The 24,843-nt window shown below is 37.8% G+C and overlaps 2 protein-coding genes across 9 annotated transcripts in view; one reads left to right on the forward strand and one right to left on the reverse strand.

Annotated features, from left to right (window-relative positions):
- Positions 1-64: 64 nt before the first annotated feature.
- cltb (clathrin, light chain B) lies at positions 65-20,549 on the reverse strand. Of its 6 annotated transcripts, none has more exons than XM_088431621.1 (7): positions 20,454-20,549; positions 4,940-4,986; positions 3,766-3,883; positions 3,567-3,678; positions 2,678-2,698; positions 2,450-2,503; positions 65-912 (listed from the first exon to the last, which is right to left on the reverse strand). In XM_088431621.1, the coding sequence occupies exons 1-7, from the start codon at positions 20,497-20,499 to the stop codon at positions 741-743; spliced, it is 570 nt and encodes a 189-aa protein (XP_088287747.1). In that variant the 5' UTR covers positions 20,500-20,549; the 3' UTR covers positions 65-740. The 6 variants fall into 6 exon arrangements, with proteins under 6 accessions (XP_088287747.1, XP_088287748.1, XP_088287743.1 ...); XM_088431622.1 differs by lacking the exon at positions 20,454-20,549 and adding an exon at positions 6,879-7,008; XM_088431617.1 differs by lacking the exon at positions 20,454-20,549 and adding an exon at positions 5,491-5,895.
- The window catches only part of pdlim7 (PDZ and LIM domain 7), a 37,083-nt gene continuing 19,210 nt past the window's right edge, over positions 6,971-24,843 (forward strand). The window contains exons 1-3 of one of the 3 annotated variants that reach the window (XM_088431614.1): positions 6,971-7,202; positions 11,406-11,504; positions 21,257-21,408. In XM_088431614.1, the coding sequence (XP_088287740.1) occupies positions 11,409-11,504; positions 21,257-21,408 (248 nt within the window). In that variant the 5' untranslated portion in view covers positions 6,971-7,202; positions 11,406-11,408. Of the gene's footprint in view, positions 7,203-10,197; positions 10,358-11,405; positions 11,505-19,943; positions 20,122-21,256; positions 21,409-24,843 lie in introns of those variants that run through there. The other 2 variants (XM_088431615.1, XM_088431613.1) reach the window with 2 other exon arrangements.

Raw genomic sequence — 24,843 nt, forward strand, 5'->3', positions numbered from 1 at the left:
ATTCGGACTGCCTTTTGCTCAACAAGCAACACAACTAGAACATTAAAAAAAAGACTAATACAAGTTATCACTCTACTGCTTTATTGAGCAAAATCCCTTTTAACATTCACTTTTCTCCGTTTTCATTATATCCAAATAGGCAACATGTGAAATCATCTAAAGTTGACAGAGTCAATTGCAGCTTATAAGACGTGAATAAAATGATCAAAAAGCAACTCAACCCTTCTTATAGTGAATTAAAATGCCATAACATTGCTTAGTTTTTGCTTTGAACTGTCCGAGTGAAATCCCGAGTCGTCTTCCATCTTTTCAGTGTAGAAGACAACATTCAAACCGTATTGGCTTACAATTAACATTCCAAAATTGGTGATTCTACACTACTGAGAGGCATATGTGGTTACAATCCGCAAGGTTCTAACTACTCAATAAGCTTAAGTTTAAAAAAAAAAAAAAAGCACTTAAAATCTTGGCAGAAGCATGCAATAAAATTGACTAATATAATCATAATTTAAAAGGGTCAAAAAAAAATAAGCTAACTGTAACAGTATTTTGTGCTGCAATGATAAAATACAATAATAGAAGAGTTCATGTTCCCACGAGCGTGAGAGTTCAAAAGTATAGGCATCAAAAAAAAAGTGGGAAGGAGTTTTCCGGAAAAACGGGATCACGAACATTTTGTGACGCGAGGAACAGGCGAAAAGGCAAATTAAGCGCTAAGAAGCGAACAGGCGGGTCCCCCCCTAGCGGACGAGGGGGCTCTGTTTGAGGGAGATGAGCACCGAGCGCATCCGGGACACGTCCTTGGCTTGCTTGTTGGTCTTGGGGTTGAAGTCGCACAGGTGGGCCACGCGTTCCCACGGCGATGTGGGGCCGTCGCCGTTGCTCTCGGCCAGGAAGGCCTCCTCTGACGCTCTGTGGATGGCGAGGGTTGGCGTTAGAGCTTTGTGTTAAAATTATACCTTTATAAAAATAAACAAATAGTTGCGTTTTGTAATGTTTCCCTCCCTCGATATCCTGAGATCCAGCCTATTGTGTCCTTTGTAATGGACGTTCGTTTTTTGCCTACATCTTTTTGTTTTAAAAGTTACCCCACTAAGTCAGGACATCCTGTCCTTTACTGTGAGGTCTCATTTGTTGCTGTCTTGCTGAGACAAAATTGACCGGTGGACACAAATGAATTTCAGTATGCAATAGAAATTGTAATTCACTTTTTAACTTTTACATACATGTTAAACATTTGGGACGGGGGAAAAAAAAGGACTGCCCACATATTTTGGTCAATTTAACAGTTTTCTGTTTTGTTTTGCACAAGACGCTCAAATTTATTTTTTTTTTTTAACCCAGAAATTTCGGTCAAATTGACCGAGGTAAAATCTTCATTCAAAAAGAGGTCTTTTAAAACAAACTATGGATAAAATGAAAAACAACTACTTCAAACTGACAATGCAGAATGTTAAAAAAAATATGATTTAATAACAGCTTTGGTCAAAATTTGATTCTTGTTTTCCAAAGTAAATGCTGATTTTTTTTTTGTTTTATTTTAACCCAAAGAAAATACATCCCCTCTCATGGAGGACGGGGATAAAAAGAGAATATTTGGGTATTAGTAAACTCACTGTTGTGAAATACAGAATCCAACGTAATATTCTGGGGTTTCCTATGGTAGCAAAACCAGATTGCGACCTGTGGTTTAAATTTTACCAAGTGGTCCCATTACAACTTCCTATTTAAAAACGGACAAAGATGTGGAACATTAAGTTAAACAAGTTGATTTGTTTGATGATCAATTGTTGCCTCTATAATTATTTAGCCTGGTTGGTAAACTTAGAGCACTTTTTTTTTTCAGCATCAATTTTTTTTTTAATGTTATTAAACAATTCAGAACTAAAGTAAATGTAATAAAAAAAAAATCAATGTGTGGGATGCATTTTCACAAAAGCAGGCTTATGTTGATTCATTTTGAGCTATTGATAAGAATGTGAATTTGACAAGTGTGTCCTTTTTGGGATTTCTCCATGAACAACCAAACGTTTCAGAATGTATTTAAAGTGTATCAAATTAAAGACTAGTAGACGATGCAAACTATATAAAATGCCAAAAGTTTAAATGCATTTTAATTTTTTCCAAATGAATGACTTAAACTTGGCAAAATTCTAATTGCTTTAACATACATTTTTGAGCTACCGCCATGTATTATTTATCACTTTAAAGTCTTTAGGTCTACAATTAGAATATATCTATACCTCAAATTTTCCTTTTTGGAGACATAAGCCTTATTTTATGAAAACATATGCTACGTATGCCACCAGTCAAAAGTTTGAAAACACTTTCGATCTCAAATCAAAGTCATTCGATTCACGCTATTAACTCTCAAACATGCACAGCTGTGAGCTAAACGGGAAGGTGAGAAGGCATCCAACATTGAAAAGCACAAGAGTTCTAAACCTACACAAAGCCTATTAGCTCAGAGTTGGGTTGTTTGTAGAAAGCCTTGTCAGCAATCCTTAGTAGCCAAGTGAGCAGGAAAGACAAGGAGACAGGGAGAAGACTGTCAGTGTCACACAACAGGTAAAACATGTTAGACTTTACTACTACTACGACAAAAAAAAAAAGGGATGGTCAAGCAAACAAGAATGGATTAGCTAACACGGAGAAGTGCAGAAAACACAAGTGATACCGTGTCAGACTTGGGCAGAGTCTGTAGGAAAGTGTAAACAAAAATGACAGGTTAGCTTCACAAAGACAAATGGGGCAGGTGGGGGGGCGGGGGGATAAAGACCAAGCAACGCTACACTGTCTGTATGTACAAGTAATGGCAAAACAAACATGTTCTTACTGACCTTTCCCCAGTATCATTGTTGAACCAAATTTGCATAACATGCTGTCGTGCATATTTTAAGCAGGGCTGCGCATTTTTGAAAAGTACCATAATTCCCCAAATATAGGACGCACTCTAGCACCAAGTTTGGCGAAAACAACGATACAACACAACCAACGCAAACCATCAATAGGAATGGAAATAAGTGGAAATGCACACATCTGAATGGCAACGGTGAACTAAAACAGGGAATAGAAATACGGTGCAGCCTTGCAGATTCAAAGTGCAAAAGTAAACATTACAAGCACAAGAATTAATACTTAATCACTTGTAATTTGTTCACATTTTCCTTTCTTTAGATTCATGTTATAAATTAATTGTCAAAAACAGTATTTACTTACCTTCTCCTTTGCAGCAGTTTGTTCATTTTCTGAATACATTCATTCACATGAAACTTTCTGGCAGCCTCACAGTTTTCTCCCTGACTTCTGTCCTCTAGTTTTTCCCATTACCGTAATTACTCTTAAGTAAGAATTAATCCGATAGAAATGCCTATCTGCACGTCAGAACTCGGCTTATGTGGCTGACGGATGCAATCTTACTGTCGTCAAATTAAAAAAAAAATGAAAAATCAAATCTTTTTACCGTTTATCGGATGCGCCCATGCTTTTGGCCTTCATTTTGGGGATAACTGCATCTCATATTTGGAGAATTACAATAATTTAATGTTACATCAGGCACCGCTAACCTGTTGTTGGCCTTATTCTTCTCCATCTGCTCGCTCTGGTGCACATGCCAGTCTTCCAGCTCCTTCTTGGCCTTCTCTCTCCACTCCGCCTCTGCCGCCTTGGATGCCGTATCTTGTTCAGGCGCACCACAACATACAAACTTCTTCATTTGGACGCCTTAATACGATCAAGCAGCACAAATGTGGCTTATTGACTCACCTAAAGCCTCAAGGCGAGCTTTCTGTTCCTCCCGCCACTTGCGGAGACTTTCTGGCTCTTGCCTCTGAATATCCACCTGTGCGATGGCTGCGTAGTTGTCCGTGGGACCGTTGCATTCCTTTGGGAGGACAGGGAATGTGTTAGCTATGAAAGCAGTCACATGATAACATTCAGTTATTTAGCAGGAACGGGACGAGATCTCGCACAAGATATCGCAAGATTAGGAAACCATAAGACTTCGCCACAAAAGAATGCGCTTGTCTGTTAACTCATTTAATCCCAGACATATTTTTATTTATTTAATTTTTTTTTAAAAAAAGAATGCAGGCATTCAATTCCAGGTACTTATATAAATTTGTTTCCCCAAAGTGTCTGGATAAACAAGGGTAAATTAAGAAATAATTTATGAATTAAGTGCTAATCACTTTTGGTATTTAAATTACTAATTAATTATGTTAGGTCATTGATAAAGTAATCAATTACTTAAGGCATTCAAGTAGTAAATCTAGGGATTACTTTATTTTTGGGAGGTAGTTTAATAGAAGCAAATAACTCGCTTTGACGCTGACAGCCTGACAGTTGCCGTTCGTTCCGATCATTACTAAACAAACTGACTCAAATTTATTCTGGTGTGCAGTGTTTTTTGGTCTGTAAGATTTTCACAGGGAAATAAAGTATTTTTATTTTGTTTTCATCTGAATGACACGTTATATGCAGCTCAACAGGAATCTCTTACTACTTTCAAATGACCCGTTTATGTTTACATTTGCACACTAGCTTAACTTTCCTTGCCTGATAAATTACAAACTGCAAAAATCTCATCTCATCTAGTTCTCATGGGCTCAACACTGTGAGACGTCTCATGCAATTTTGAGTCTCGTCCCATCCCTATTATTTAGCATCCCACGGTACAATCCCAACATCAGTAAATCTACCGAGTGGAAGGTGGCTAATATGCAAATAATATATTCAACGGAACATGATAAATTAGACTTGACTTCCTTAATACATAGCAAGAACTTGATTTACTTGAATTTTGCTGTAGCAATTTGGAACTTGTTCAACACCTAAATGATAAAACTGGCAACTTATTTTTAGATGAAAGCCAACAATCAAGATAAGTCCACCTTCCCTGATTCATACACACGTCATTGTTCTTATTGCTTTAACTCACCTGAAACAGATCCCCGTTCACTGTGACGGGCTCCTCTCCAAAAGGATCTAACATCGTGACAAATACACAAAATAGAATATTAACACTTTTTGGAGTATAACTCGGTTACAGCAGTGTCCCTGTCTTTATGATGAGATGTCGTGCAAAAATGCTGCACCACCTGTTTGGCCTGTTGGAAGGACAAGACTTCCGGGTTGATTAGTTCACGTTAAAACGCCAATGTTGCTCACATCACTCAAATTCTTAAGTGTACGATAAACAAGTAACGGAGCAAGACGTATGTGACATATCGTGTTTACAGTATTACCATTGTTATACAGGGCTAGTTAGCTAGCATCGATGCTACTACGCTAACTAGCCAAAGTATCACAAGTGTCTACATTATGACCCTTTGTGTGCCCAAAATAAAATAACATTATTAGTCTCATGCTATTGTTTACAAAATTGGTTAGCAGTTATTATCTATTGAACCAAAACTTTAATATTAGCTCAGCGGGGCTAGGTTAGCTGTCGTTAGCTTGTAGCTGTTAGCCAAGCTAATGAAAACTTGCCAGAGTTGCTCGTCGGTACCGTCGCGGGCTCTTGGCTCGCCGGTTCGTCCAGCACCCCAAAGCCTTCGTCGTCGTTCTCTATACCCGCGATCTCACTTTCCTGTTGAGCTAAAAATGCGGCGGCTGGGTCCTCCTCTGTCGTGTGTGCTCCGTTGTCAGCCATTTTTCAATGGGGATGAAGTTGAACTAAGCTAAATGTGTCTGATCTCGGCAAACAAACCCTTGTTTAATCGCTAACAGGCGAGCAAATGATAAATATCTGACGTAATTGCAAAGGTGGCGTAAAAGCAGCAACAAAATATCAAATGGCCCCTCTATAAAACAATCTGCGACGTGCAGTCCTCACTGATGATGATTCATGATGTCTTCACTTGATTCAATCAATGATGGAACCGACTAGTCATCACAGGACGTGGGAGCTTGAGATTTAACGCCATCTGCTGGCTACTACGAGTACTGCACTTGACATTTGCTTTTGGTTTGTACTTGCCATTGCGGGTACAATACAGCAGGGGTCACCAACCTTTTGAAATAAACTTCCTTGGTACTCTGCTGCGAAGGATTAACAATTTTACAGCAGTCAAGGCGTACAGAAAGAATACAGTTAAAACTGACTGGAAGTTATTTTTTATTAATCAGTGTAAAATTGAGCAAAACATAGGTGGGATTAGGTTTGTGATCGTAGAGGAGAACAAATTATGGCAGAACTTGTACATGGGTTTTTGGAAACATGGAAACCGATATAAGGTGATTTAATTGCTAACAGGTCATGAAGAGCTAAGGGGTGATGGGGTTCATGTGTTGAATCTTGACAATTTGCTAAGGATTGAAGAAGTTCGGTTCAAATCGCTGTTTTGAAATAAACTTGAGAAAAAAAAGTTTCGTCATTCTTTAAGAATTGCACTTAATATGCGTAGGCTGCCCAACACTCCAAAACAGTAGGTGGCGGTAACGCACCTAGTCAGGTGCCACCTGCTTATTACGTTGGCCCTGGAGCGCAAAATCAAAGAGAAAAAATACAATCGCAAAAAAAATAAAAGAAAAATATACAATTGCAAAATAATAAATAAAATAAATCACACACATCAAAATATGTAATTGGAAAACGCATTATAAATAGACAAACTATATGTAATTCAAAAAATACAAACAAAAGAAACAAAAAATATAGGCCTTTTAAAGTGTTGCTTAAAATTACCTGCGTTTCCTTACTATGTGATTTTGCACTTCGGGGCCACCGTAGCTTGTATGGCTGGACGAAGACGAAAAAATGGACGAAGAAGAAACGAGCTCAAATAATGTTAATAGGTCATAAAACCATCAAACAGGTGAATATCGAAAATCAGTGTTTTATTTCATTGCATCCCTACGAATTATTTATCACTTACCGTGACATGATGGGACTGCAGGATTAATTTGAAGCATTATATTGTGTACTTGTAGATATATGTGGATCAATCATTATAACGCTACCAGAAATGTGGAATGGCCCGGCCTTTTCCTGGCGTTTCATCCGGAGAATGAAACTCAGCTGCGGGCCACGTGACCTCTGACGTTTACGGCCTAAGTGTAAAGACGTCTCCGCTATCAGCAGCCAATGAGACTTCCACGGCGGCTTCATCGCATCCGCCCAGAGGAAGTCTGCTACTCGGGCAGAGTTTTATGGTGCTATCCGATCGTCTGCTGCTGTGAAACGTCCAGAGGAATTTAAAGTAAGGATCAACTTTTCTTTCTTCTCCATCGTGTAACTTTAAAACTACGTTTTGGATCCAGTGTCTGGTTTTGTTTCTCTTGCTCGACGACTTTTTTTTTACAGCGACAAAACTTTTACCAACGAGAAACAGTGAACGACTACTTGGCCACAAGCGTCTGTTTTGGAGAAAAGTTTTTTAAACAAAACAAAAAAGTATATTCCAAATAGTGGCTTCTAATATTGTGCTGTCCTCACCGAGTTTACCTTCTAGCGAATATTCCCTTGGAAAGGAACTCCAGAACCAGTAAAACAATTAAATGTCGTAATTGCCCTTGTAGTAATTTGTGTAATGTGTAGTAGTGGTTAAGCATCCAAAAAAAAAAAAAAAAAAAACTTTGGATAAAGTTGTCTACTTTGAACTTCAAGTCAGCTTTTTTTCTGATTAAAAAAAGTTGTGTTTTTGAGGGTTTTTTTTATATTAAAGTTATAATCTAAGAATAAAGTTGTATTTTTTCAAAATTAAAATCATATTTTAAGAGGAAAATTCCTTAATTTTCAGAAGGACGTCATTGAGCAACAAAAGCATTTTTGAAAACAAAGTTGTATGTTTTCAAAATAAAAACAAAAATCAAATATTTATTCCATTAAATGTAATTGGGTTATGATAAAATTGAATATTTTTTCGTAAAAACTGTAAATATATAATTGTGCAAGAGCAAAGTTGAACATTTTTAAAACATTATTAAATTATACATGTATTTTCAAGATTAACGATGTAATTTCTTAAGATTTTGTTTAATATCAAGAATACAAGTTGAATATTTCTATATTAATACGAGAACTCACATGTTTAAAAATTTGGAAAATTAAAACGTTGTTTTAGATCAAAATCAAAATATGCAAATAAAGCTAAATTTTTAAAAGATTAGTTAGCTTTATTTTCTTAATGAAAAGTTCAAATATAATTTACAAAATGTTCCATAGTTTCAAATTGTAAACACAGTATCTTTTCATTTGTTGTCTGTAATTATCCTAAAGTAAGTAATGAGGAAAAACATGTACACATCCAAGAACAAAAGTAGTATATTCTCAAGAATAAAGTTTAAATATTACACAAATATAAAGCTGTAAGAGAAGAAATACTATAAATTGCCCTTTCTATTTCAAGAACGCTTGTATGGCCTTCCATGAATCTACATTTAGGTGATCAATCACTTTGAAATAAACTACAAGTAAATCATAAATGTTGTAAATTATCCTCATAGTAAAACCTAATTTTGTGCAGCAGCATAAACTACAAGTAAATCATAAATGTTGTAAATTATCGTCATAGTAAAACCTAATTTTGTGCAGCAGAGCACAAAGTTAGCAATTTCGAGACACGCATTATTTTCAGACTGTATAGCATGGCAACACTAAACGGAAAAGGTTATGGATACCAGTAATATACAGACAGTGGTATCGTAGCAAACCATGAAATTTAGTGAGCTAAAACTCTTGTTACTGTTTAGATTTTTATCTCTTTTCTTTGTACAAGCATCTGTGTTATACAACGTCTAACCATATATAACTAAATATTAATCCTGCAGAAGATGTCATTTGGACAAAAGTTTTGAAGGCAGGTTGTGGACACGAGTATCATAGTAATTTGTGACATTATATGACGGCATTATGTAATAAGAGATTATGTTGGTAGCCGAAGCCTCGAAATGTTGGCAAGTAACTGTCAGCTGGCTAATGCGCGTCAAAAAGTGAGGGTTGATAAGAAAACCGGATTATATATTTGCAAAACTTCAGTGAAAATGGACACACTGTTCTTATTAGTAACTTGTGAAACATTACAGCAAATATTTCTTTTGTAAAAAAGGAAATACTCAGGATTGTAGTTATTAATAGCCTTTCATTATGTACTGTAGGTGTGTTTTTTTTTTTTTTTCAAACCCAACTGCAAATTATCGAGGATAAGAGGTATCGCTCCATTTTTGGCCTTTTATTCCATAATTGGATTTTAATATAATATCATTCACTGTCATTGACTGACCCAGATGTTAAAAATATATTAAATATATATTAAATATGTTAAATATATATTAGTTTTAGCTTTGCCAAAATATATTTTTTTTAATTACATTGTGTGTATTATATAAGTAAAGTTATACAAGTAAAGATGATTAACTCTATCTTTTTTTTGCATTTAGGGTAAATAGGCGGTATGTTTAACTGTCAAAGTATACGAGTGATGAACTGATGAAAAAGAAAAAGGCTTTGTTTTTCCCAAGTGAAGTGTAACTGAAATAAAATAAGGAATGGCATCAATTTCTTTATTTCAGGCTTTGATCCACTCGCTTATTTTTCTTCAGTTTTTGAGTAACCTTTATAACACTGTAAAAAAAGTAGTTGAAAGTTGATTCATATATCTTTTGTCTTTTGTTAATGTAAAAAACGATTCAGTTTTAGGTATACAATTCTCGTAGATCATCTTATTTAAATCGTTGTGGCGAATGGTGGGCCATGATAGCTTTTGTCTTTTGTAGTGGGGCCTTTTCAAAATGTAATTGAGAATCACTGAAATAGACAATGTTATCTATAGTCACCTAGGCAAACTATTTGAGGAATTATAACTCTAGAAATAGCTGATAATAAAGCAAAATAATACCTCCCCGGTTGTACCTAATTTTTTGGTTGTAACGTTCATAATTCCCCTTTGAATGTAGTTTATGATTCTTCTCCAAGTGAGTCCATCTGTCGCTTTTAAAGGCTTGATGTCATGTCATAATTGCCGGTTTGGTTGCACTGTGCCTTATGTCGTCCAGAAGGAATGTTACGTTCTCTTGCCCCCTTTTCACTCGCAGGCCATTTTTTGGCTGCTCTCAAGCACACGGAAAAAAAAATCCACTTAGTTGAACTTTGCAGTCATCTGTTAGAATATCGTGGCAGTTGACGTCGTCCTCCACCCCCCCGCCTCTTCCTCGTTGTGACTCATGTGGGTGTTGGGCTGAAATAGTTTGGTGTAGTTTTACATTCCTTATATAGCCTCCGAGGAGTGAGTTGCAGCTACAAAGTTTAGGGGGTCGGCTTTGCCAGCAAGAGTGAGGCTCTGCTTGCTTGCGGAGCTTTTGCGTTTCTCCAGCTTTCTCCCCAGGTTTGGGCTACGGGCCGGCCCTTGAGGACGAGGTAGGTTCGGCGGCGCCGTCCAATGCAGCGGTTAGGTTCGTTGTGCAGCCGGCGGCCGGTGACGTAGCCCTCCGTCTCGAGTTGCGCTCTCCATATTGCGTTAGTTATTTAGTAGCATGTCAGCCAATGTCAGGGACTAGTTTTAACACAGCTGTCCTTGTCTAATAACAGCCAGGCAGATTATGTGAACCATTTCAAAATGTCAAAAGGAGTTTTCATTTTGCAAGCGGGCCAGTGTTTCGCGATTACGCGGATTATTACACGGGTTATCTTTCAATGAAATGTGTTGCCTCCACCTTATATTGAAATTGGAGCTTATTGTTAAATGTCAGCGCTGTTCCTTTTATGCACTAGATTTATGATGATGCTGCGTCTGCCGCCGATTTGTAATATGCTCAATATATGAATGTTCACCTCAGGTCCTGGCAAAATGGATCGCAAGCTAATAGTCCGTCTTTGCAAGTGCTAGTTTCATTATTATATTGTGCATGCTTTATAAACAACTGAGGTCATGTTTGAAAATTCTCCCTCATGATGCATGAAAACATTTCACATATCAAAGCTCCAAATTAGACATATGCTGTGTTGAATTCTGGATGAATCTGTACCATATATATGAAGCAAAACAGAGAGTACTACTCGTTTTCAATGAGCATAGGTGCTGTCGAAAACTTAAAAAACAGTAACAAGTTCACTGCCGTTGATGAGGGTACTTGTTAATTTTGCTTTTCAATATGGGTGGGCAGGGGAGCGTTTCAAGCTACTCCAATACAAATTTCCATCCTGGAAACAACCCTGTGGATGTACGATCACCAGTAGATGGCATCAATGCCTCCTTTTAGATATGAGAATGAATACACTTCTTGCATAAAAACAGTAGTTAAGGATTAAAATGAATAGGATATAAAATGAACAACTCATTGACATCTTGTCAAGCACCCAACATTTGTTCGAACATGTACTGGAAAAAAATGTAAACAACCAAAGAATGCAAAGCCTTGGAGGCCTCCGCAAGGAATTGAGGTTTGCTTTTTGTCTTTCCCAAAAGGCTATGAGCGTGTACTCTGTAACCCTCAGCGGCCCAGCGCCGTGGGGCTTCAGGCTGCAGGGTGGCAAAGACTTCAGCATGCCCCTCACTGTGTCAAGGGTAAGATTTTTCTTCAACATACTGTGTACACTCATATGAATTTGTTCTTGTATTGGTTTCTTCCTGCCATGTGTTAAAAGTCAGAAAGTGCCCAAGGTAATGTGAGAAACCAGTCTCTATTTTTGCCTTGTCACATTTATGTAGAAAAACTACCGTAATTCCCCAAATATAAGACATACTTTTTTTTCCCAAAAATGAAGGCCAAAAGTATGGGTGTGTCCTATAAACGGTAACTTGAAGATTAGAATTTTTTTTAAATTTTTTTTTATTCCACATTCAGAAGATTGATCTGTCAGCCACATGAGCCGAGATTTGATGCACATATGTACATTTTTATTTCTGCTGTATTCTTTCTTAGAATAATTACCATAACGGGACGAGCGAGAGGACGGAAGTCAGTTGGTTGTTAGGTGCCAGTGCCTGTTGCAGCTAACAGCGGCTCGTGTTAGCTGACGTTGTTATGGCATTATTTTCTCTAAAATAAGTGTGTAGACTGAACCAACATCCAAGTCCAACCTTGTTCACACACAGGAATATTACTAAAACGGAGAGGATCATGTAAAGGTTATGATGTCTCCAGAGTGGCACACAGGGCTGTGTGCCCCGATTAGAGAACACGGAAAGGTATTTTATTTGCTTCGTTTATTAATTACAGTCTTTAAGGCATATACACAATCATAAACTTAGTGGAAAGGAAAAGGAAAAACAACTGCTTCGCATGCATTCACTAACGCAGCAATCACTAACTGCTCACAGTGTGGGAAATCTGAAACACACCTCACTTAACCCGCAACAAATATATAATTTATGGATATGAGCACAAGAAAATATGAATAATCCACAAAGATGAGATTTATTCTGTTTTGCTATAGTTTTTACATTGCTGCCAAACTTTTGGTACGTCCTTTACACAGTAACATTGAAAAATACCAGAATTTGACCCCAAAATTAAGGTTGCATTCTATACACAGGCGCAGCTTATGTTTTGGGAATTGCGGTAATTTTTTTTCTTCTCCGGCCTTCGTGCACATCATGCTAGTGAAATATGGTAAGCTTAAACAACAAATCTAATAGCTGCACCAATTATGTACAGTACTGTGTGTGTTGATTTACCCAGCGTAAAGCATTTTAGCATAACATTTTGAGCAAAGCGCCCACCCCAAAAAAATGCTCACGTAGAGGTGTAACTGCTGCACAGTGAACAGTGTGCACACTCAAGTGCATTATCTGTCCTGACCCGACCCAAATCAATCATTTCAACCGTATGTTGACTTTGTTCTTGTTAACACCGGCAACGTTGGCAGTATGCCAGCTACTATGTTTCCAAAAGAAGCATTTCCCATTTTTCTCTTCATTCGCTTCTTAAATAAAGCAGCATACGTGGGATCCGAGTATGACTTATTGGTTAAAAGCCTGACTTGCTAGTTTTCAGCGGCCACAAGGACACACTGTCATTTGTTTGCCACCTCTTTTTGATTGACCATCTTGCAAATAGCCTCTAACCTACTACTGAAGAGCATGACGGCCACTTTCCAGGCCTTATAAGTGCACAACGGCCTTCTTGCACTCCCAATTTTCTTGTGGTTGCCAAAAAGCCACATGCTTGTAGCGGGTCACACAATGCACTGCCACATGAATCAGGCTATTTTGTAAGTGGGATGCCATCGAGGTGTAACGTCATCAGTCTTGTCAGGACACGTCTCTGATCTGCTCTGCTGGCCGCTTGGCATCGCTAACAGAAACTCCATGCTCCCTTGGATTCAAGATTGATTCCATTCTCGCTACACACCAAAACCAATGAGAAGTCATTTGATGATTTGTCCTCATCCAAACAAGGATTTGAAGGCACTAAAAGGAATTTCAGTCCAGACAAGCGAGAGTAGTCTACCTGCAGGCTTGTAGATGTCCTCAAACGAGCGAGGTTGTTATCTTTGTTAGCGCCAGTAGTTTTCCAGGCCCTCTGGCTCAGAAGTTATAAAGTTGTGACATGGTTTCTCTCATTGCCTCTCTGATGCTGTTTACTCTCCTCGCTGTGATTAAAAAGTGGAATGACACACGGACAGGGGATGGTAGACGGCCTTACCAAGTTTTCCTCTGGCACCGAGTTGAGGCCAGATGAATTCAGCGGGCGGCCGCGCCGTGATGAGATAAGTATCTGAAGCCAGACAGAGTTAAAAGAGATAATACAATGAAGACGACGCCGACTGACTGGACCAAAGGCTTCTGCAAAATGCTGAAAATGACTCAATGCGACAGCGTCTGCCAGATCAATGGCTAGAAGTGTTTTTGTTGTCGCAGGAAAGGTGAGATGGCAATTTGTGACAGCACAATTAACTTCTATGATTAGTTTGCTCATCTTTAGATTGTTATAGTAATAACAAGTAGTATAAATGAGCATTATGATGGAACCTTGTTTTGATTTCTTCAGATAAAGACTATGCCATGTTTCTCACTTTGTTTACAAGCTCTCTTTGCACCCCCTTTCTTTCCTTCCTCCTCTTGTTGGTCAGCCGGGGAAGCTTTCTCAGCATTCCTCACATTTTTTCTTGCATCCACCCTATTGCTGCCAGCGGACAATCCCTCCCCCCTTTTTGTCGAATTTGTCTTCCACACTCAATATTTTCAAGTATATATTAAATATTCTCAAACCCTAACACTCCATATTTCTTGTCTGATGGAATCATAATCAATAGCTTTAAAATGTATTTGCATGATTTTGAAATAAACTAGTTCTTAAAAAACAATCAAAAATATTTATCAATTAATTAGTTGATTAGGACTAGTTCAGTTATTCATTGCAGCTCTAGCTTACAGTATATTAAAACAACTTATTTCGTTCATCACTCCCATTAATCAATTCTTTCATCACTCCTATTAATCAATTATTTCAACTTTTCAGTTTCTTTTGTGCCACAATCACTTTTTTATACGTGAGTCCAGGTCACTTGACTTTGAATATTTGCTGTTACTTTGTCAGCGTACCCAGGATGAAAAAAAGTGCATTGAAATTGTGTAAATTTAGTTTTTCTAACATCACTATTGTAACATGAGCCCTTGTATTGGCTTTTCAGTATTCAATTAATAATTTCATACCTTTTATTATTATGATGATAATTATAATTATTAAAAAAATAAAGAAAATATACAACGGGCCCATTTCTAATCATGTGATTGGGATTTGGTCTTCCCCACTACAGAATGAAAAACGGGATTAGTGGACCATAAATATTAGCTCTGTATCAAGCAATAAGACAAGAATATGGTGCACATTAGTCTTTGTCAGGAAAAAGAAAAATACTTGGCTGTGTGACCTTTTTTTTTTTGCTGTTATTAATGGAGGTTCCATTGTGCTTTTAACAGCTTGGGACCAAGCGGGATCCTTACCTTAAACAGTAAAAACCGTCATAGTGTGCTTGTACTTTCCACTTAGCCACTAAAAGAAAAACAAAGGAGAGAGGAAAAGCCAATAAAACCTTCCTCTCCCTTCTTAAAAAAACATTTCTTACACTCCAGTAGTCTTGTCACTGGCATTGAATTCCATTTGAGTTCCTCACAGAACCGTTTTGTTTTTGGACACATTTGAATGTAAATGCAGTTAGTGAAGCATTTTCCAGTAAAGCTTGACACAAATGATTTTCATAATGAGTCAAAAGCATTTCACAACGGTCTCTTTCCCCTTAAACTCCTCAAATTCGTAATGTCGATTTCCTCTGTGTGTGTCCTGGCCAAAATCAACTGTGATGTCATCATTCCGTTTATCATTTATTCTAATGCTTATTTTGAAGTCTGTCCCAACTGACTTATGGCGAGAGGCGCGGTTTGCACTGGACTCACCATGATGTCATGTAAATGTTATTTTGACACATTTCTCAATTGCCTCGTAGAGCTGGTCGAAGGAGCATCGTGTACCATGCGTTTTACAAAGTCTGACATTTAATTTGGATTTTACAATGTGGTCCTCTAAACAACTCCGGAAAAACAACTCAAATGAGGAAAGCACTCAGTCGAGAACTGATAAAGTGGAGAAAAAATTTAGCCGAGGGTCATGTTTGTGTATGGCCATCAGTTTGTTATTAGCAGGCTTTTTGCTGGGGATGGTAGAAATTGTTTGAAATTGTACGGGTTAGCATATTCTGAAGTATTCAAAACTGGCAAAAAGTGAAGCCACAATTCTCTTGATCTATACTAAAATGTATCATAGTTACATATTTTATGTAACTGTTTTATGAAAACATATTTTAGCTTCACATATTTTGCATAATTTGGCTTGCTAATGATTAGGCAAAGTTTTATGTTTTCATGAGGTAAATCACTTTTTGATTTAGTAATCTAATAATCTAAAGAAGATGGATTCACTAGATTTTAGCCATGTACCGTATTTCCCGCACTATAAGACGCACCTAAAAGCCTTCAATTTTCTCAGAAGCTGACGTTATGCTTTTTAATCCGGTGCACTTTATATAGTGCATAAACCTCGAGTTTTCATTTTTGGGGGATGAAAAGATAAAATAACCTAATCACCATGTTAATTCTTCCTTTTTCCCCTTGTATGTCAGTTAAAAATGTATTTTTCCTTTTAACATTTTAACACACTGTTTGAAATTTTGATATGCAATATATGCTCCAATTTTGAAGCAATTAAATGGGGACAAAGCACATAAAATGCATGTTGTTGTAAAAGAAAGTGCAATTTTATAAAATGAATGAAAAAAATATGTTGAAACCAATGAAACAACATATTTTAAGGTTTTTGGTTGCAGTTTGATTCAAAAATATTTAACTTGAATATTTAGTTTAATCTTAATTATATTCTTTTAAACTCTTGATTCGTCTTAGCATTGATCTAAACAGTCTTTAAATTAAGTCATGATGCATTTTTTCCACAAATCATCTTTATTCTTAATTTCTGATTGTCTTAATCATAATCATAATGTCTTTGACTGATTATCTGATTGTTTTGTTGACATTCCCTTTAGTGCGGCTCCATCTAGTGGATGCATAAAGCAACCCCATCCACTACTGTAGCTTCTATTTTGTGTGACTTTTAATGCGGTGCACCTTATTTAAAACATTTTAAAATAGGCCATTCATTGAAGATGCGCCTTATAATCCAGTGCACTTTATAGCGCGGAAAATATGGTAATCTGGAATCCATCTTGCCAAATTTGAACACTAATGTGGCTGCTGATGGATGTGATTATTTTCCACTCAGTTGCTAGGGAACCTTTTCCAGATTCAATCTTTTGAGCAAACTTTTTTTTTTTTAAATGAACCATTGGATGCCTGGTGAATGTATGAACTCATGACCATAATCTGATTCGTTTCTGCAACTCTTCTCATAAATTGCACACATCTTGTTACGTCTCAATTTGATTTGAACTTGAGATGGACATGCGTTAAACCATGATATCCCTTCTTACATCTTTTTTCCACTTTATTGTGAACCAGAAAATCGTTAAATTAATAAAGCATGATATGAAATTGCAGTCACAGTTGGGGGCAACTCCTTAGGAGTTTCTGCCCTAGATCTGAAGCCAGTGCAGCTTTATAAACATTTTGCTAAAATGATGTACGTCCTCCTGCGCCGCCATCTGTTTTTTATCAGTGAGCACATGTCCCGTCATCGGAGCTCAAACGCTGGGAGGAAATTACAGATGATGTCATGTCAATAAGCAAGTACAGAGACGCCGAATGTCTCACTAGCGCAGCTGGATTCGTCTCCATGCTTTCGCTTTACATCAGCGTCTGACATGTCAGCCACCTGCTTTTGGATCACTAGCCTTAAAGCCTCTCTGGTTCGCACACTTGAGGGAAAAGCAACCTTGTTAGGGGCCTGAATGAATATTTCAGTACCTACTGACGGATTGCCCACAGGGGGCATGTCTCCCGTGGCGAGTTGACTGCAAATTTCTTGCCTGGTGAGCAGGGTAGCCATGTTTGAAGGTGAGTTAATGCAAGGTGTTTCGACTGCACGGCGCGCTCTTGTACTGAAAGGTTTGGTTTCTCTTCTCAGAGGACTATTTATGGATTTGTATCAGCTGTGCCGTGCGAGTGATGTCAGGACAGAAAGTCTCTCGGCCCCCAAATAGTCGTGGAAATAATAAAAATGAGCCGGGGCTGAGTTACCGGGCTAATGTACCTACAGCTGCAAATAAAAAAAAAAAAGTTCAGTGCGGGGAAAAAAACTAGTCAAGGATAATGTTCAGTATCAGTCAACAGAAGCACTTGAAAAGCATATTGAAGACCTTGCACACTGAGAAGCTATCGAGGTTTTGAAGTTTGATCTCCTTACAGAACACGTCTTCCTGTGCTCCTATGGAAGGCGTTAAGAAAATGTCCATTATTTGACATTATCAGCTACTTAATAGCTGTTACATGTTCTCCCTCCGCAAATAAAAAGCAGCTAGCTCTACCATCCACGAATCACACTTCTTGTGAGCTTCTGTACAAGTGCAAGTGACATTCTGGAACATGTTTTCCACTGTCCTTCGCCATATTTACAAACTGCTGGGGACATATAATGTTTCCGTCCCCTCAAACCAGCCAGCCAAAGGCCTGAGGACAGCAACTTCAGGAGATGACATCTCAAGTGAGCGAACAGCTGCATTCTGAACCTGAGCCAGGAGCACAGGTGTCTGTGTCCATCACTCATTCAAACTTATAGGAAAACAACCTTTGCAGACTTTACAGCATCAGTGTACAGTATTTTTTGCTCTAATTTTAATAGTGATAGCATTGCTGGGCCATTTGAACTCATTCACTGCCAGCCCACTCAAAATGGATATAGCAGTCTATTTAAAATGGACCTTTGACATCTATAGTCGTCAATGGCAGTGATTAAGTTAATATTATTTGGAAAATAATTGCAAAACACATTGAATTTCATTTTGAAAGTCATTTGTTTTACTGATATTAGGATTTGTATTATTAGCAGCTGTTACACTTCAAAATGTAATAGTTTGTAAAAAAAAAAAAAAAAAAAGTCTTATAATTATTTTTGCCACTTTTAATGATTTCTGTTACAGTATTTATCCCAAATGAAATTCAATGATTCTGAACATGATTTATTATATGCTAATTGCATTTGTGGATGTATGGGATTCATCTGCTGTGACATTTTTTTTTTGTTTGTTTGTTTTGCTTCCACAAAAACTAGGATAAATGCATCTCTTTGTCTAAGAGTCTCGCTTCTTGGATCTTTTATAATAATTTCTTCTGTCACTCAAGGCTGTCTTTACCTGTAATACTAGTGGTTTTGTTTTGTTTTTTTTAGAAGATGCAATTGCATCAAATTAAAAAAATGTCATTGGAATATGCCTCATTACATTGTTGCAATACAACAGAGTTTTGTTTGATCTAAAGAGGTGGCAGCCATTTTGCATTCTCATAATGGCAGCAAAATAGATGGTCTTATTTCTAAGGTGTGTTTGAATATGTGAAAGTTAAGCTAAAAGTAATTGCATTTCTGTACTGTCATTATGAATACTTAAAAGGTGGAATTGGTTAAATAAGTAGTTAGATCAGTTATATGTACTTTTGTGACCAAAAGGAGATAATAAACATGAATGTTTTGAAATCAATTCATTTAACTTACTTTATAGGGCAGTTGCCTGTTAATTTATGAAAGTTGTATTATCAACTTACTGGACACAACATTGGTAGTACAAACTCAGGCTAATGATATCCAATGGAGGCACTGTATCACAAATTCAACTTTTACAAGCACGTCTCAGCATAGCGCAGTGAACCTCGAGACTACGGTAATGACAATTATAAAGACATTGTTAAATTATTACTTCTCTGTTTGTCATTTAAAATGGTGCCACATCCTTACAAGGCAAAAATAACAATAGAAAAAGTACCTGCACTTGCTCTCATTAGCTTCTGCAGGTGGTTATTTCTTGTATATTGCAGTCGAGTACATGCTGAGGAATGGTTGGGCTTGTTAAGGGAAAAATGCAATAATGTGGGCTTGATGCAAGCTTTTTATGGGTTTAGTCAAGAGCAGGTTTAGGTCTGGTTCTGTAAAAGTTGCTGCCAGGCCTTACACAATCTGTTGTCGGATGTTGCTAATGATTTAATTCAGGTAAGATTACTTTCACGAGGTATTGAGGCAGTAAAATGGAGGTCAGACTGTGTCTGTCAGCAGGGAACTTCAGTGCTTTAGCAGATTCTGCCTCCTCTTAGAATGTCAGGAGTCAAGGTCATAGCTATTTTTTGACATAGAAGAGTCATAAAATTGTAATTTTTTTTTTCTCTGACAAGCTGTTTCTTTTTTAGTCTCGCTCATGGCTTCCAGAGAAGGCCAATCAAAGGCAATTAAAGTGATGTTTTAACTTGACTGTGAAAAAAAGAGCCTCAGAGGAACGCATTTCTTCTTATTTTTAGCGTTAACGTGCTTTGATTCAAGGCAAGCAGTTTTTGTGGGGCGCACTGCGGAGCTGTCATCAGTTTACAGACGACAATCTCCTCGCTCGCACAAGTGTTTATGTTTAATGTGCAAAATCAAAGCAGCGGGCCTGATAGCTTAGCTGAACATGGCGGAAAAGTATTGATTGAACTGCTGAGTCCTCTGAGCTCTCTGATGAGCCCGAATTTGCAGGGATCCATGACACCAGTGAGTAATCCTAATGGGCTTTTGCCTGAAATCCCGGGGCAGGCTCTCTTATCTGATGCCACTTTGTACTTCACTTATCAGTGCATTTGACACACGGATCGTGTTTCATTAAGCCGCATGGCCAAGCTGACAGGGGCCTTACTAAACCTGATTTGGCATCTCCCCTTTTTGTATTAGCAATGTTAGCAGAGACGGCAGGCGGTGCAATACTTCCTAGATCATAGACTGGGTCTTTTTATCCCGTTTGTAACAAGACCTCACAGCGTTGACAGAACGTCTGGCCCGAGAGGATGATGTCACCATTTTGTCAGTGAAACCGGTCACAGACCTACCTGTCTGCGTGGACGTTCTGGTAAATTCCGCAGTCGTACGAGGCATGTGCTGCCTGTCTGAGATTTTCAAGAGCTGCTTTCATCATCTGTTGTCACATCTGCAGTGAATCATGTGATGACTAATGACATCATGATGGCCTTTCTCCTCCAAGTGCTGAGTGAAATATTCTTCCTAGCCCGTCAGACAGAACACACTTCCTCAGCTGCTTATTAGGTGTTATTAACAACCATTAAATCACTGTCAGTCCGACATGGCTTTTGGATTCATATTTTCTGTTTTGTGGTTTGAAACGGCCTTTTTTGGTGCCTATCATAAGCAAATGGGATAATGGTTTGTAACGTGGGGGCCCTGTACGCAAACACTATTTTTGCTTGAAAATAAAAAAGCCCAATGTTGTTTTGGACGCATGCGTCTGGGTGGTGATTTTTTCTTTCTTTCTTTCTGTCTGTCTGTCTGTCTGTCTGTCTGTCTGTCTGTCTGTCTGTCTGCCTGCCTGCCTGCCTGCCTGCCTGCCTGTCTGTCTGTCTTTCTTTCTATTTTTTGTACACAAAATCTCACACGTCCAGCTGCAATCACATAAGAATGTCAGAATTGTTGCATTTTGAAATTTTACACGTTTTAATCACCTGCCGGAAATTTCAGCTCCCTAGTGTTTTTCCCATTGATTCCTTTATGGTATCATAGAAAAAAAAAATCAAAGGAATTTCCATCATGTGTAACAAAATGCCCCAAGGGTTAACTAAATGCATTGTTGAACTACTGTAGCTCAAAATCTTTTTCTTTCCTGTATTCTCTCTTCCAGTTGACCCCAGGTGGGAAGGCAGCTCATGCTGGTGTCGGGGTCGGTGACTGGGTGGTCTCTATTGATGACCTGAACGCGCAGGAATTGACCCACGTGGAGGCCCAAAACAAGATCAGAGCAGCATCAGACTCCCTCACTCTCACTCTTAACAGGCAAGTCCGTTTGCAGAGATAGATGCTACAAAAAATGAAATGTTGATCTCGGTCAAGTGTGTATCCTCTTCATACACTGCCTTTAAAATACTGTATGTAGCGATCTGTTTCGTACGCTCATCAGTCACAACATTGGAGCCACGAATGAGGATGCAAAAAGATTTAGTAAAAATATCATTTCTTTAAAATTGAATTGAGGTATTTATTTAACAATATGTTTATGGTGTTGCAGTAGTTTGCAAGTATGCCAAGTGCATACGGTAGCCTTTGTCCTTTGGAGCCTTGGATAGAAAAGTAGAAAAATACACTTTGTTGAAGAACCTGAGCCAGATTTTTTTTTTTTTTTTTTTTTAATGTTTTCAGGAATTTTAATGAAAAGTGGTTGACCTTCATACAAGCAGCACTTAAGAATGGCCCATAGAGATTCTGCCAAGAATCCCTGACTGATAAAGTCTTTCTTTAGAGTGCAAAGCAAAAGAGATTCATGGGCTGCTTAATTAAAAAGGGAAAGAAGAAAAAAAAAAGACCGCCCACCCAAAGGAAGACGGACTGTTTTGAGCTTTGGATAAAATGAGAAAGTATTGACTTGTCAAGTCGTAAACATGAACCGTGGTACTGTCAGGAGACTCATTTAGATTTTGTGATCCCCCATAAGTTCAGAAGCTGTGATCACAGCTGTTGCTCCGCCAATTCCCTCCCAACACCCCCATCCAGCTCTCTTTGGGTTTGCCTGCCAACTCACTTGGGCTGATATGTACTAACAAATCTTTCACTATGTTTCCCTTTGATTTTTCTAGATAGTGGAGCCAGAACTTCAAATAGTTTGTCTTCTATACTCATGCATACAATACAAATATGGAATCTATTTCCACATAAGAAAAAAAAAAGACAGATGAATCCATTTGAGGATCAGATGTTAATGAAGGTTAACTGCGGCATTCATTATGTTACTGCCATATTGTAAAACTGTTTATGTTATTTTTTTAAATTCTACACGAAGCACCCCATAATAACATGAAAATGTGATTTGGAAGATGCATTATGTGCAAATTAATTAGAAATAAATAAAAGTGAAGACTCACTTCTTATTTGAGCTCAGGTGCATTTTGTTAACTGATTATCCTTGATGTGCTTTTACAGCTTAAAGGGACACTGTGTAAGATTTAGACCGTTTTTCATTACGGACGGCAGGTTCTGCATTTACCATTGTCCGTAGCCTTAACAAATATGACAGCCTCCGGGGAAGTAGCAACCCCCATGTAATATAATTTAATGATAACTAGACCTACAATTATATTTAAAACATACTGTTGATCGTTAAGAACTCGTTTATTTGCAAGTTTTTGAAATTTATAATCATTTGATTTATTCCTTTTTTAATGAAAAATGGTCTAAATCTTACACGTTGGTAACCAGTAAGTTCAATTAGTCGGACATTTCAAAAAGCATACACCTGTCTATTCATGGCCATGCAATATTAAATGCATGTCACAAAATAACCAAGCAGAAAGTCAGGATTTGTCTGTAGATTTTAGAAAGGTACAGACAAAATTCTTGAATGCCCCAGTGATCACATTATGCTCCATTACTTATAAATGGAAAATTGTTTGGACCAAACTCGGACTCTTCTTAGCGCTTCAATTTTCCCAGAGGCACGTGAAGGACACTCAGACCGTGGGAGCCTCAATTTTTTGGTCTGATGAGCCAAAGATAGAGCTATTCTGGCATTAATGCCAGATGTCAAAATAAAAACTGGTTACACTAGTCAGCATTAACTAACTTTTCCATGTTGTCATTATGCGGTCTTACAAATACAATTTTGGCAATAAGGCTGTAACAACAAAGTGTGGATGAAAAGAAAGGCACAGTGACTACCTTTTGATGCACTCTGGATTTAGGTCAAGATTGAGTGGAGAGGGAAAAATGTAGTTGTTCCTTTTTGTTAAAGTGGGATCAGAGTTTATACTTGATGACACACAGCCAAAGATCCAGTCTGTTAAATTAACAGATTGCCCTCCACCATTGTTGTTATTATTTAAGAGGAAGACAGGCAAAAAAAAAAATAAAAATCTTGCTGAAAGGCTTCCCAGAATGAAATTGTTGCCAGTTGTGTTTGCACGTACATACATTGGCCTGGATAGGAGGGCAGCTGCACACAGTTGAAAGATGTTAGCTTTTATTTGCTTGGTTAAACCTAAATGATGACCTTTTTTTGGTTTTAAGTTGATCCGCATCATTATGTATTCCGTTAATATATAAGCTAAATAAAAGCGAAATACTAACAATTGTATTTATGTGACAGTAAATCCAGTGTATCGTTTTCAGACTATAAGCCACGCTGGTATATAAGCCGCAGCAGCAAAAATAGATCTAAAAAACAGTTTTTGTAAAGGATAAGCCGCTCTGTACTATAAGCCGCAGACTGGAACGTCAGACATTTATGCAGAAAGATTGTATATGGAAGTTTTTTTTTTTTTTTTTTTTTTTTTTAAACTTTTTTGTGATTGCCTGCTTACAACTACATCCTATCTTCAACAGACTGAACATGCCGGCATGTTTACAAACATATTTATAGAAAATGGATAGATGATGGATGGATTTTTTTCCATATGACACTGACAGAATCCTGCAGAGTAAAATAGATGGCTGGCGAGATAGCTATTTATTCACATCTTCTCAGTTCTTTTCAGTTTTAGTTATTTATATGAACAGATACACACATTTACTTTACCTGTAGATTGTCTCCTGGCGGCTATCAAAAAACAAAAACAAAAAAAAAAACCTGCAGATAGCCGCACTGCACTGGAAGACTCACAGGGCTCAAATCATGAGAAAAAAGTTGTGGTTTATAGTCCGAAATATACAGTAATTATGAAAACGCTGCTGTGTGATTTTAAAAACATCCAACGTATTTCATGAGCCAGGCTTGCCCCATACAACCAATCAATTCATGAAATGAGGTCAAACGATTTCATGAAGCTCATTTGTTCAATCTTACAGGTCAAACTGGGTCCATGCAAACTCATTGCTCTGAAAAAGCAACTCAAATATTTTCCCACTAGTGCTGAATAAAAACCTCAAGGCAGCGATGACATGTTTTTTCCACGATGAAAGCATGGCTCATCAAATTATGGGTTAGCGGTAGGACAGCCGGCGAGCCCCGGTGCTGTGAACGTCACGATGATTTGTCGACACGTCGCTATGCTCTGCCCGTCGTTCGCTGTATCTGTTGTCATGCTGTCTTTAGCGCCTCTTAATCAGGACTTGGACAGGAAAACATAAGCCGTTATTCATCCCTTTAGTCTTACGGGAAGCAGCAATTGTTAGTGTTTACAGCGCCAAACAATGTAGGTGCAAGTTCATTCTTGTTGTAACCCTTTAAAGCTTAGTGTCAGTGATGCTTATGTGTGAGGTAATACGTTTGGATGAACAGAC

This window comes from Hippichthys cyanospilos, chromosome 13 (assembly GCF_059441005.1).
Source record: "Hippichthys cyanospilos isolate Australia breed blue-spotted pipefish chromosome 13, RoL_Hcya_1.0, whole genome shotgun sequence".
Taxonomy (NCBI): Eukaryota; Metazoa; Chordata; class Actinopteri; order Syngnathiformes; family Syngnathidae; genus Hippichthys; species Hippichthys cyanospilos.